Genomic DNA, 13015 nt, shown 5'->3' on the forward strand with positions numbered 1-13015 from the left:
ATGCCACTGCCCTCAGTGAGTGCGTCCTTGGCTCAGTTCCCTCCCAGCTGCCGCTGAGGCAGCAGGTTTGGACTCAGGCCCATGACAGCTGCTTGATTTGAATAAAGCGGAACCAGGCTGGGATGGGTGATGGAGAGGCCACACCTGTCACTGTGGCCCCAGGGGGCTAGGCCTCCCCTCGGACCTGAAAGGAAGCAAGGATGAGCCACCCTCCAGCCACATCCGATGCAGCCTGGGGCTCTTGGCCCTGCCTCCTGCTGGGGGTTGGGGGGCTGCAGACTGTTCCCCTGTCCTGGGGTGAGGCTCTGCATTTCCAACCCTAGTGGGATGCCTGTGCTCCCCACACCTTCCCAGCCTGGGATGCACCCTCCTCTGCCCTGATTAGGCCCGGGCTCCCCACTTCCTGTCCTGGGCCACACCCAGCAGGCACAGTGCCAGGGGGCAAAGTCTGGATTCCCAGCTCAGCCTCTGCATATCTGTCCCCTGCACCTTGCCCCAGGCTCCAGGAACCTCTTACTGCTCCTCCTGCCTCCTCCCTATTCAGTTGGAAGACTCTCCAGCTGCCAGAAGGCAGAGGTCCCCTAGATACACTGGTAGATGCACCCAGAATGTTTTCTGGGATCAGACTCCATTGGTGTGCGGGCGGGGACCTTGAGAACTGTGGTTTTTACAAAGCTCCCCGGGTGATTCCCCAAGCAGCCAGGGTTTGGAAGCACTGATCCAGCAGAGAGAGACTTGCTAAGAATCACACAGGGCTGGGACCCAGGGCTCTGACTTACTATGGACGTTCCAGGCCCACATGACACAGCTCTCCCCTCAACCTAACTGGTGAGGACTCCCTAACTGGGAATCCATGGGGTGAAGTGTGTCTGTCCCCATCAACAGTGGAGGAAACGGAATCACAGGAAGGGAAGTTAACTTGTCCCAGGAGACTCAGCCAGGAGTGGGAGCTGGGATGTGAACAGGGGCATGGCTCCTGAGCCCCCCATACCCTGAGCCCCAATATACTGCAGGATTTTCACACCTGCTACACAGTCCTGCCTTAATCAGACCTTGCTCTGTGGTCAGGAGCACAGACTCTGGAGCCAGGCTGCCGCGGTTCAAATCCTGGCTCTGCTACCTCCTAGCTGAGTGATCGTGGGCAAGTTACTTTACCTCTCTGGGCCTCTTCATCTGGAATATGGGGATAATCATCAAATCTATGTTATAAGGTGGTTGTGAGAAATGAAAAGTGTTTAGAACAGCTCCTAGTAACTAGTCAACCCTACGGAAGTGATGGAGTTGGTAAGAACATCTTGGAGAAGTAGGATTTAGTTCCATTTCACAGAGAATGAAACAGAAGTCAAAGGATGGCCTTCCCAGGCTTAGACCCTGTTCACAGGAGAGCTGGGATGAGAGCCCCTTTCTTGTTGCTTCCGGTCCCTTTCATGTGGAGCCACTTCTGCTTCTCTGGCACCTGCCAGGCCTGGCAAGACCCAGACGTTTCTGCCGTGCACAGTGGAGGGCCTCCCCAGAATGTCCACTTGGCCCCTTCCTAAGTCAGGGTGCTCAGATCGGGCCAGCCTGAGATCCTGGGTGTGGTCAGGGACTGCTGTCCGCTGGATGTTCTGAGAAGCTGAGACACTGCAGCTGGGCTGGCCTCCTGGGGGAGAAGCTGAGTTGGGGAGGTCTCAGCCCTGGGTCTTGCCTGCTGGGCATCTGGGTGGCCTCTTAGCCTGGCTGGGCGTCAGGGCCCTTAGGGACAAATCAGGATGTAAATCTACCCTCATGGGTCTGGCGTGGACATGAAGCGATGTGGAAATGAAGGGATGATCCGGATAAAGAGCCTTGTTCTGGCAGGCACGCAGTGGATTCCAGACTCTGCCAAATTTCTTTTCTCTGGGAGTCATCCCTGGGAGGAACCCAAACCCAGGAAGCTTAGAAAAAGTGGCGTTGGATGGCCTCCTCCTGACTGTGCCAATTGCTGAGAGCAGGGCGCCGAGGACCTAGAATGAAAATGGGAGCTCAGTGCCAGGAGCCCCCCACGCTCACCCCAGCAGGGGCACTGCTTCCCCACTCCCCTCCCTACCCCACCTGCCTGGGGGCTCCTGTGTGGAGCTGGGGGGTAGGCAGCCCTACCCTGCACCCTGAGAACGGGGTGGGCTAGCCAGCCCCTCCCGAGCTCCAGAACATTTCTGTCTGTGACCAGGAAGTGGGGCTGAATCCGGCCCTCCTGTCCATCCACACTTGAGCTTTGTAATGATTGCTTAAGGGTGCTCAGGGGTCCTCGGTGGCTGGGGTGGGGATATCAGCTTCTCTCAGGCTCCCCCAGGGAGCTGGCCCATGTCTTCCCTGCTGACAGCCACTTGTGCCAGCTCTGGCCATGCCTTGTCTGGCACATTAAAATTGCAGGTTCCGGGTGGCCTCCCAAGAAAGTCTGTCCAGTTGTACGGACCCAGGAATCTACTTCCCTAATGGGTTCCCCTGATCCAGTAATGCATTCCAGGCTGCTTGCCAGCCTTCTGGAAACATCCTGCCCCCTCCGCCTCCCGGAGAGTGCAGGGGCTTTTGTTGGGGGGAGTCTGCCGCCCCCTGCCAGGGGGAGGCCCATCTGCCCTGGCTCTTCTGCATCTGACAGCCTCTGGGTACAGGGCATCTGGAGGTGGGCGTGAGTTGCGCCCTGTTCTGGTGGGCGATGCGCTGGGCTTCTTGGGAAATGCTGGTCAAGTGCTCTGACGGAACCCAGACCTTTGCCCACAGGGGCGGCCCCAGAGAGGGTGTCTTGTCATCAGGCACCTCTCTGTGTCTCAGGCATATCACAGGTCAGACTTCCACGGGCCCACTCTGTCTTGCCTTCTTTAAGTATATCCTAGCTCCTTCCTCCTTGCTGTTCCCACCCCCCCCCCGCCCCTCCTTCCCCTCCCCCACCCACCTGCAATGCCTTCCCCTCTCAGAGCTTCACTAGGCTGCTTCTAGGCTCTCCTCTTGCTCAGACCAGCCTTTCCCAGCTACCCAGCCCACTCCCCGCCCCATGGTTGTCTACTGGAGCTAGCCTCCGTGTCCCTGTGGCTCTCCCCACAACTGGGGGATCTGTGCTGTATTGTCCCTACATCCCGCCCCACTGGGTGGCAGCTCCTGGCCATGGGGACCTCAGTATTCTGACTCCTGTCTACCCAGCAGCTAGCACAGCGCCTGGTGGGGGCGGAGCCCAAGGGAAGCAGTGCTCGACCTTCTTCGGCCTTCCCCTGATGGTGTGCTTAATGAGGGTGAGACAGCTGGGCCCGACTGAATGTCCTTCTCTCCATCCCCAGAGACCTCCTCCAGCTCGCTCAAGGTAGGGGCCTGCGTCTTCATCGGCGTAGGGGCCGTCACCATGTTCATGGGCTTCCTGGGCTGCATTGGTGCCATCAAGGAGGTCCGCTGCCTGCTGGGGCTGGTGAGTACTGCCGGCCAGCTGAGGGGCACCTGCGTGTACCCTGGTTCCAGCTGCGGGAGTGCCTGCAGGGGTGAGCAGGGCGGGTGCACCCCAGGGGACTGGGCATGAGGCTGACTCCTTGCTCCTCTGTGTCCCCAGTACTTTGCCTTCCTCCTCCTGATCCTTATCGTCCAGGTGGCTGCAGGAGCCCTCTTCTATTTCAACATGGGCAAGGTAAGCATTCTCCTGGCCCCTGGCTGGGCTGGGCTGGGCTGGGCCTGCAGGGGGATTGGTCCCAGGGGGTAGGAGAGAGACCAGGGGCCCCTCAGTTCTCTCAGGCAAACCCAGAAGGTCCGGTCCCTGCGATCTCCTAGTGAGATGCAAGGGGGGCAGCATTCTGGGCAGGGTCGCCGTGGGCCTGAACGCAGCTCTACCCCAGCACCTTGTAGCTGGGGGACGGTAGGCAAGCTGCTTGCCTCTCGGGGCCTGTCTCCCCTTCTGCAAATGGAGGGCAATAATAATTTAGCTTCTGGTTCTCATGAGGATTCAGGGGGATTATCTTAGTAAAAACATAGCACAGTGCTCGGCATGGTCAACGCCCAATAGATGTTGTTCATCTTGTTTTTATTCAGGCACCTCAGCAAGTACTAAATCCGTACCACTCATCCATAGATGGGGCACAGGGAGGACACTGCAATAAAGAAAATCAGTTTTGCGTCACAGGGAAGGCACTCCGCTTAAAGGAATAGAAAGGCTATCAGGCTGACATTCACTATTGACTTAATCAGAAGTCATGCTAAAATCAGAGACAGTGCTTCTGGCTGTCTGTTCAGCATCCTCACCATGCCACTCACTAGATCACTCCACTCACCTCATGGTCACAAGATGGCTGCCAGAGCACCATCTGTGCTGCTGTAGCCGGAGCAGAGGGAAACGGGCAGTGCCAGACCCAGGCCATCCCTTTGATCAGAAAAGCAAGTCCTCCAACAGTCTTCTCCAGATTGGGTCACAAAGGTACCCTGGCTTTAAGGGGACTCTAGAGACACAGGCACAAGGGAGAAGGGAAGCCAGGAATAACTGTTGGGTGAGCCAGTTGATTGTGACTATCAAAGTTAGCACTTATGGAGCACCTACTGTGTGCACACAGTATCTTCTGGAAGCTTTACACACATTGTCTTATCCTTCTGGCAGCTGGGTACTGTGTTTCATTGACAGACAGGGGAGACAGGTGTTCAGAGAGATATCGAACAATACTGTCAGTAATACAGGGACTAGAACCCCCAGCACCCCTGCGGTTGGTTCAGTGTACAGCATGTACTACTGTACAATGCTGGCCACTTTGCTTTCATTCTTTCACATGCTCCCCATGCCTTCCCTCTCAGGGTAGCATGAGAATCCCCATCCGACAGGTGAGGGGCTAGGGTACCCAGTCAGCCAGTGGCTGGGCCACGGGAGGGCCCAGAGCTCAACCCAGATCCACTGCACATGGCCCATGCCCTGGTTGCCCCTGGGGGCCACCGCTTTCCTCCAGCGATACAGTTCTTACCTAGCGATCAGGGAGGCGGAGCTGGTGGCTCCTGTGCTCCTAATTTTACCACTCGAAGGTCCGGTTGCTTCAGATCACTTCTTAGAAGGGAGGCAAGAAAACATTACACCAACATCAACAACTAACACTTTGTGAAGCCTAGAACAAGGCTGCCACCCCCTGTGGCGGGCAGACTGTGCTCACTGAGCTTTTCCTCCCTGGGGTCCTGTGTGGTCATGGGCATGTCACCCTCATTTTCAGATGTGGAAGCAGAACGCAGAAATGAGCCCCCTTGATCAAAGGTCACACGGCGAGTAAGCGGCAGGGCCAGGCTTTGAACCCAGGCGGCTCCTGGTTCATACTGGTGTGATTTTCATAGCAGTGGCTCCTCCCTGAGTCTGTTTTCCTTTATAATCCACTCCTAGCCTCTTTCCCAGAAGTAGAGTTGAGTTCCAACACAGGCACTGGGTAACTAAAGTCAAAATGAGAGGGACTGGAATGCACGCTGGAAGAGGAGAAGCAGTGGCCCTGACGCCAGGACACTAGCACAGTAGCTGAGGGCTAACTTGAATACTGAGCTTCCTGGAAGCCAAGGCAAAAGGGTAAATAGTGGTTTCAGCAGATGAAAGGGAGCTCGCTTGGCTACCAGACAGGGAGGCAGCATTTAAAGGAGGGCAACTCTTTTCTCAGTGAAAGGATTGTAAGATCTGGTCTTTATTTCTACCCTGTGCCACCTGGGGATTCTCTGGGACCCAGTTGGTGGTAGGTCATAATCAGGGTGGATAAGAACTGGGCCCTGGTGAGCTGGGTTCCATGACTCAGAAGGCGGTTGGCTCTGTAGGGGTCTCGGGCAGTCTGCCTTCTCACTGTCTGATTTCCCCATCTCATAGTAATAACGATGGCCCCCATCTCTGGCCCCTGTTGAATGCCAACCACATGCCAGGAGCTGAGCTAATAACTTGATAAACACTTCAGTTTTACAAACATTTTCCAGTTTTAAGAAACTGAGGCAGAGAGCAGCAAAATGACTTGGCCGCAGCCACACATAGCTCAGATGCTTCAGAATGGAGAATTCCATCCCCATCCCTCTGACCCAACCAAGGCCCATGCCTCCCTTTCCAGCACCCTGCCTCCCTGTGGGCTGGTATGATCTCCGCTTGGCTGACAGCCAGCAGCTACGCCTCAGTGGCGTCCCACAGCCCCAGAGCAAGGCTTGTTTGGAGAATCAGGACTCCTGACTCCAGTCCAAACTGTCCGCCCTACCCCGTGATTCCCTCCCCTGCCTCCCGCTCCTCCTCCCCACCAGGCCATACCCCATGCCCCCTGGTCCCAGCCCACCTTACCTTGGCCCACCTCTCCTGCAAGGCAGAGGGACATTTCCTGGATCTGCTGGGGATGTTCTGGCAGTGCTCTCTCACTCAAATTAGAATGAATGATTTATTTTTTCTTTCCCAGCACATTGTAAATCCCGGTGGAAGACTAAACATGTCCTTGATGATGTTTATTCCTGCCGATGAGGTCCAGCTGGGGAGGTGGGCCTTGTTGAGCCTAGAGGAAGAGAACTTCTAGAGGCAATGGGATGTCCATTCTCTCACTCCGCAGGCCTCCTGGGCAGGTGGAAGGGATCGAGCCACTGGGGTCCCCCCTGCCCCTGCCCGAAGTGGTCTCTGGGGATGCCATTCGTCCCTCCTGCCCTGAGTTCCCAGCAGCCACGGTTCCCTGGGCAGCAACAGGGTAGGCTGGGGGCCTAGGGCAAGGCACATGGCCTCTCGAGCCCGGGCTTCTGCATCTCTAAATTGAAGGGAAAAGCAGCTGGGCCCCCACTCCCACCCAGAGTTGAAGGGAGCACAGACCGCAACACTTATATAAGATAGGGAAGGGGCCAAGGCCTCAACTCCAGGACTCAACTGCCCGTGTTGGAATCGCTGCTCTGAGGGCCTCAGCAAGTTACTCAACCTCTCTGTGCTCCACGCATGTCACTGGTCAGACAGCGGTAACAATACAGGTCCGCTCCCCTTAGCCGCAGTTCTGAAATCCAAGAACCATTCTGAAAAGCAAAAATGCCCTTTGCAGCTCGTTCAGTGGCAGAATCAAACCCGAAGAGAAGCCAGGCTATTCGTGGCCTCTGTGTACCCCATTCAGGGGGCCCTCGGGAATTATGAATGGGAAAGAATGCGTGGTGTGACCCAGACCCCAATCCCTTTCTAAAATTGGAACACTGCTCAGTGCCAGAGCACCCGGGCCCCAAGGCCATCTCCTAGCTCTTTGCTGCGGATTTGAGAGCCCCACCAATGGGAAGGGCCTGAGTAGCGCCTGGCCCGGAGCGGACCCCTCCTGGACTCCTTGGGAGGGCTCACTGGTGGTCCCCATCATTAACTTCATTAACGCTTAGTAAGGGCTCAGTAAACGGCAGCTGTTCCTGTTGTCTTTGGTGTTAGTCTTAGCGAGAGCCGTGGGCCAGGATTTGAGAGTGGGGATTCCTTTAGCTCTTTCCTCATCTGACCACGTATACCCAGCCCCAGTTCTGCGGGCCTGGCCCACGTCTGGGCTTCTCGGGCCCTGTGTTCTTGGCTGGGATCTGCCTCTGGCTGCCCCAGGGGCTTGGACAACTTGCCCAGCCTCTCGGAGTGCCAGCTGACATCTCGGGGACCTTTCCCAGCTTTGACGCTCTGGGATTCTGGCTTGTCCTCTCCAGGTAGAGGAGAGTGGGAGAGGGTCTCGAGGAAGAAAGGGAGCACTCTCTGCTGGGACGTGCCGGGCACTGGCCTTGGCACACTGAGGCAGGCCCTGCTGCTCCCCTGCCCAATGGCCCACAAGGGTGAGGCCGCTGAGGCTTCAGTGGATAATGTCAGGGGGCTGAGCAGAAGAGAGGGGGGCTGAGGCCTTGAAGGGGAAGGAGCTCTAGTGGGGCTGGGTGGGTGCTGGGGACTGGGGTTGGGGGCAGTGGCCCAGCCACACTGCTGTGCCCTTCCTCACCCTGGGGAAGGCTGGTCGGGAACACAGTGATGCCCTCCCCCCTCTTTCCTTTTCCTACCAGAGAAGTTCAGAGGAGCCAGTGTGCGTGCGTGCGTCGCAGCGCCCTGACCTGTAGGTGGTAAGAGGGGTTCCCCAAGGACAGTGCTGTTCTGTGGGATGTCTACTTCCTATGACGGAAACTTCCTGATGCTCTGGCCAGGGTTGCTACCAGCCTTGGGGGTGGACAGCTGGAGCTAGGACAGAGACATGTGACCTTTGTCTTCCCTTTGGGGAAGGGGAAAAAGGCCTCCAGGCATTCCTTCTGAAAGGGGATCATGGAGAGCAGTGGGATGGAGAGTCTTTTTTTTTTTTAAGTATTTTATTTATTTGACAGAGTGAGAGAGGATAGCAGGGGCAGTGGCAGAGGGTGAGGAAGAAGCAGGCTTCTGGCTGAGCAGGGAGCCCAATGTGGGTCTCTATCCCAGGACCCCTGGATCATGACCTGAGACAAAGGCAGATGCTTAACCGACTGAACCACCCAGGTGCCTTGGGATGAAAATTCTTAAGGTGCTGGTTGCTGGGTGCCCATGTGGCTCCTTGGCTCCGTGGCAGTGGAAGGTGGAGCCTGACTCAGACCCCGCCCTCAAGGAGTTAACTGGAGCCTGGGGAGTTCTGGGTTGCTGGTTGCGTACTTTGCTGCCTGCTTTCAGGAAAGACTCAGGTGCGGTGACTAGGAGTAAACACACCACCCCCTCTGCATCCACCACTACCAACAAGGGCCCTCATTTCTTATTGGGATCCTAGGCTGAAGCCTCAGACCCACTGTGTCTGCATTCTGGCAATGCACCTGGCAACATGTCCTATGGGATCCCCAGGAGAAGACAGGAAGGTGTGGGTCCATTTCATTGCTTGGGGGGGGGGCACCTCGTTCTCGAGGGCAATTTGATGCCTAGAATAAAGAGCATGGAGAGAGGTCAGGACACCATCCCAAGGAGTGGTTGGAGGAGCCGGAGAGGAGAGGGGGTGGAGGGAGACCCAGTCTGGTCTTGAATATCCAAATGGTTTCTCCTGGGAGAGAGTGATCTGATTTGTTTCAACTGGTCCCCTTTGGAACTTAAAATGAATTGCTTATATCAAGAGCCTCCCCACCCCTTCAATGTGCCATTCTGTGGGGTCCTGAGTTCCCCATACGTGGGAGAATTTAAGCACAGAGCCCAGGAAGGTATGGGAAGGGCTTTTACTGAGGTCTCTTCTAATCCTGCCTCTGTGTGAAACAGCAGGCTGCAAGGTGGAGTTGGAGCACAGCCGGTGGTAGTGGGGAGCTGCCCCAGAGGGGACGGTGGGGGGGGCGGGTGGAAACAGTGGGGGTCGGCCACAGTTCAGATTGCAGGCTTCTGGAGCCTCCCAATTAGGGTTATGTCCCGTCTCTGCTGCTCGCTAGCTGTGTGATCTTGCCAAATCGTGCCTCTGGATCTGTTCTCTGTTCTGGGAAATGGGGAGGAGGGACCGGGCAGCTTTCCAGGACTGGCCTCCTAGGCGTGTGACCTGAGTGGTTACACAGGGCCCTCCGCTTCAAACCATGCTTGGTTTATACTCTGATGCTGCTGCGTTGAAATTCATAGTCCTTTTTAAGCAAGGGACCCTGCATTTTCATTTTGCTCTGGGCTGTAATTAATGCTGCTGGTCCTGGGAAGGACTGTTTTTTGTTTGTTTGTTTGTTTTTTAATCCTGGGCACGACTCTTCATTGCATAGATAGTAACGGGATGGGCCAGAGCTGGCTGGAGGCTCTGTGGGATCCAGATTTCTGAAGGCTGCCCCTGGGACTCTGTCCCTCTCCGTCCCTTGATCTGGCTCTGGCTCTTCTCTGTCAGCTGCCTTCTCAGGCAGGCAGTCCCTGTAGGCCCTCGTGTTGCCCGATGAGCAGAAAGAAAAGGTCACATTGGGTGACAAATCCCATCCTTGAAGCATTCCCTGTGCCCAGGGTGGGGGAGGTGGCCAATGGCAGCCTGGGACTTGCCCATGGCAATGAGAGGGGCAGGGCTTCCGGGCTTATGAAGGGATTGGGGGGTTACCCCTAAGGAAAGGAAGTGCTGTTTCTAGAAGGGAGAATTGGGTGCAGCGCAGGGAGAAACCCCAGAAGCGTCCCCTACAGGGACGAAGGAAGAGAGTGGGCATCTTACCCCTTCCCCTTCCCGCTTGCTCTTGTCTCAGGTATGACCTGGTTGCCAGGGTGACCGCCCCTGAGCTCCCGACTTGGCCTCCTGGGCATGGGGATCCCAAGGCATCTGCTGAGAGCTGAACCAGCCCCCGAGGCGGCCGTTGTCCCTGTGGCCTTGCTGGGTCTCTCAGCTCCCTTCTGGGCTGCAGGATGAGGTGGTGTTTCCATGGAAACCACCCAGCCTCAGTGGAAACCACTGGGCTTCCATCACTTTTCTCATGTCAGGGGACCTGAAATAGGGAAGTATGGGCTGGGGTATAAATACAAGGTCGGTGGTGGGGGGCGGGGAGGGCAGGTAAGACAGCTGTGGGAGAAGCAGCTGTCCATGCAAATGCCCCTGGGGACAGCCCCCTTCTTTCCGGATCATCCACCACCACCACCACCACCACCACCCCCGCCCGGGGAAAAGAGGCGGAGCAGAGAGGGTCAGGGCAGAAAGACCCAAGCCTGCAGGAGCCAGCCCCAGCTGTAGGACGGGAGCTAGCCGCTTAGCTTCTCCAGGCCATTCCTTCACACGCTCTGACCTCCTTCAAGCTGTGGCCCAAGTGGTTTCAGTGCTGATAGAGTTTCACGGGTCAAAACTCGGGTTCCAGGTCCAAATCCCAGCTCTTCACATGTTGGCCGTGTGACCCATGTTGCTGTGTAATCACTCTCTCTGAGCCTCATTTTCTGCATCTCTAAAATGAGGGAACGAGGTAAATCCCTAGGTCCGCTCTGAGGATAAAAATGAATTAATGCACAAAAAGTACTTAGCATGGCTGGTCTCTAAGAGGTATTTGATAAAACTTAGCAGCTGTGATTCGTTGCTGGTAGGAAGGCTTTGTAAATTGTAAAGCTCAGTGTGAGTGAAGGGAGAGTACCACGCTGGGGATTCTGGCAAGAGGGAGAGGGGCAGAGAGCGGGTCTGGGGAGCGGGGCTGGTTTCCCAGAGCGGCGAAGGGAGGGGGCAAGGAGCCAGGACTGCGGGTCTCTCCAGAGAGATGTGGGTTTTCTGAGCTGCCCGCGGAGAGCTGAGGCAGCCCACTCACCGCCTTGTGAGCTGGGCTCTGAAAACCCCTGCCAGGAAGTGTCTGTCCTATATCCTAATTCCCCTTTCTCCGGAACCCAGGGACAGGTTTGTGGCCGTCCCCTCAGTACCCTGGCCTCTCACCCTGGGCTTCTGTGGTGACAGCAGGTGGCTGTGACTCGCTTATTTGTGCTGGTGTGCCAGGGAGGCCCCTGGACAAGGTCCACGGGAGAGGCCAGGCGGGGCCAGGCTTGGTCTGGCTCTCGGGGTGGAGGGCAACGGGGGGGCCCTTGTTCCTACCTGGGGCGCGGGGCCCTGTTCTCAGTTCTCAAGGTTGGTTTCGGGTTTGCCTCCCTTTGCACGGCTGACTTGTTCCTGAAAAGCTGCCTGCGTGCGAGCCTCTGTTGAGAGCCGCCCCTGGGGGGCCTTTGGGGCTGAATCCTTTTGTTCCTTGTGCCCCTCATCTGCCTTCTTTGTAAATCATTGTTTCCTTGCTGGCGTTGAGAAAAGCAGATGCTTCTCTCCCTCACCAACGGACCCTGAATTCCCCCACACAGTCAGGATTTGGAGTTCGCAGGGCTGCGGGGCAGGCATGAGGACTAATGGGGAGAGTATGTGAGTACTGCCCTGGGGCGCAGCATTAGGCAGTGAACGTACAGCCATCCGTTATTCAAGTACAGCTCACGTCTGACCTGGCCAGGCTTCACCAGGTATGGTCCTTGCTCCCATGACTCTGACATTTTAGTGGAGGAGAGACACAGTACATCCTGAAAAGGAATGAGCTTGTAATGACAATGCTATGAAACAGCAGGCCCACCCTTGCAGGCTGAGGAGGGCCTGGGAGGGGGTGCTGGAGGGGACAGGGAAGAGATATATTCTGTAGGATAGTCCAGGAGGGCCTTTCTGAGGAGGTGACCTTTAAACAAAGCCCTGGAGGAAGTGGACCAGTGAGCCATGTTAATATGTGGGGGAGGAGGATGACAGGTGGAAGAGGAAGTGCAAAGGCCCTGAGGCACGAGCATGCCAAGCAGAAAGACAGCGAAGGAGATCTGGGTAATTGAAGCAGAAGAAGGTAAAAAACAGAAAATGGTTTGGGAAGAGTGGGGGCCAAACAAGACTGGGTCTTGTGGGCCACTGACAGGATGGTGGTATTCTTCCTGAGAGGGATGAGAAGCCACCGGAGGGCACTGAGTGCCGAACAGACTACAGCACAGCTGTGGTAGGCCCTGACTGCTCCGGGCTTCCTGTGATGGCCAGCAGGGGCCTGGCACCCTAGAAGCACTAGAAAAGCAGCTGGCATGAATAGTAGGATGCTTTTGAGTGTGAGCATGTCCCCAGAGCTGGGGTGGGTGAGGAAAGAGGCCATTTAAGTAGATGTGACCAAAGGTGGGGAATGGGTTTCAGGAAATCCGACCTTGACCCTTATTCTCCCCTCCGTCTGCAGCTAAAGCAGGAGATGGGCAGCATCGTGACCAGCCTCATTCAGAACTACAAGGACAGTCACGAGGACAGACTGCAGGAGGCCTGGGACTACGTGCAGGCCCAGGTAAGGCGACGGTGGCAGGGGTGGGGTGGCGTGAGGGTCCTGGCCCAGTGTGTCTGAGTCTGGGTGTCGTCTGCCTGACTGAATATTCCAGAGAGTTTGTATATGAGTGTGTATCTGTTGAGGGCAAGGGGCCTCTGAGTCGTAGCCCTGCCTAGCACCCCAGCTCCCACCACAGTCTCCGGGGGCCCAGGGTCTTGGAGGCTGCCTGGGGCTCCTGATGCTCCCAGTCTATGGCCAGAGGGGGAGGGCCCTCCTTGCAAGCCAGGCTGGGGAGTGTCAGGAGTCCCTCCGGGGGGTTAAGGAACTGGGTGCCAAGGCTGACGTGCGGACACGAGTCTGAGTGGAGGCTACCTCTGGGAGGATATTGGCA

The 13015-nt window shown here is 56.6% G+C and overlaps 1 protein-coding gene across 3 annotated transcripts in view; it reads left to right on the plus strand.

Annotated features, from left to right (window-relative positions):
• CD82 (CD82 molecule) overlaps positions 1–13015 on the plus strand; it is a 48481-nt gene that overhangs the window by 30881 nt on the left and 4585 nt on the right. For all 3 annotated transcript variants that reach the window (XM_044259131.1, XM_044259133.1, XM_044259132.1), the window contains exons 4-6: positions 3291–3415; positions 3554–3628; positions 12544–12645. In XM_044259131.1, coding sequence (XP_044115066.1) covers positions 3291–3415; positions 3554–3628; positions 12544–12645 — 302 coding nt within the window. The remainder of the gene's footprint in view (positions 1–3290; positions 3416–3553; positions 3629–12543; positions 12646–13015) is intronic.

The sequence above is a fragment of the Neovison vison genome, chromosome 7, assembly GCF_020171115.1.
Source record: "Neovison vison isolate M4711 chromosome 7, ASM_NN_V1, whole genome shotgun sequence".
Taxonomy (NCBI): domain Eukaryota; kingdom Metazoa; phylum Chordata; class Mammalia; order Carnivora; family Mustelidae; genus Neogale; species Neogale vison.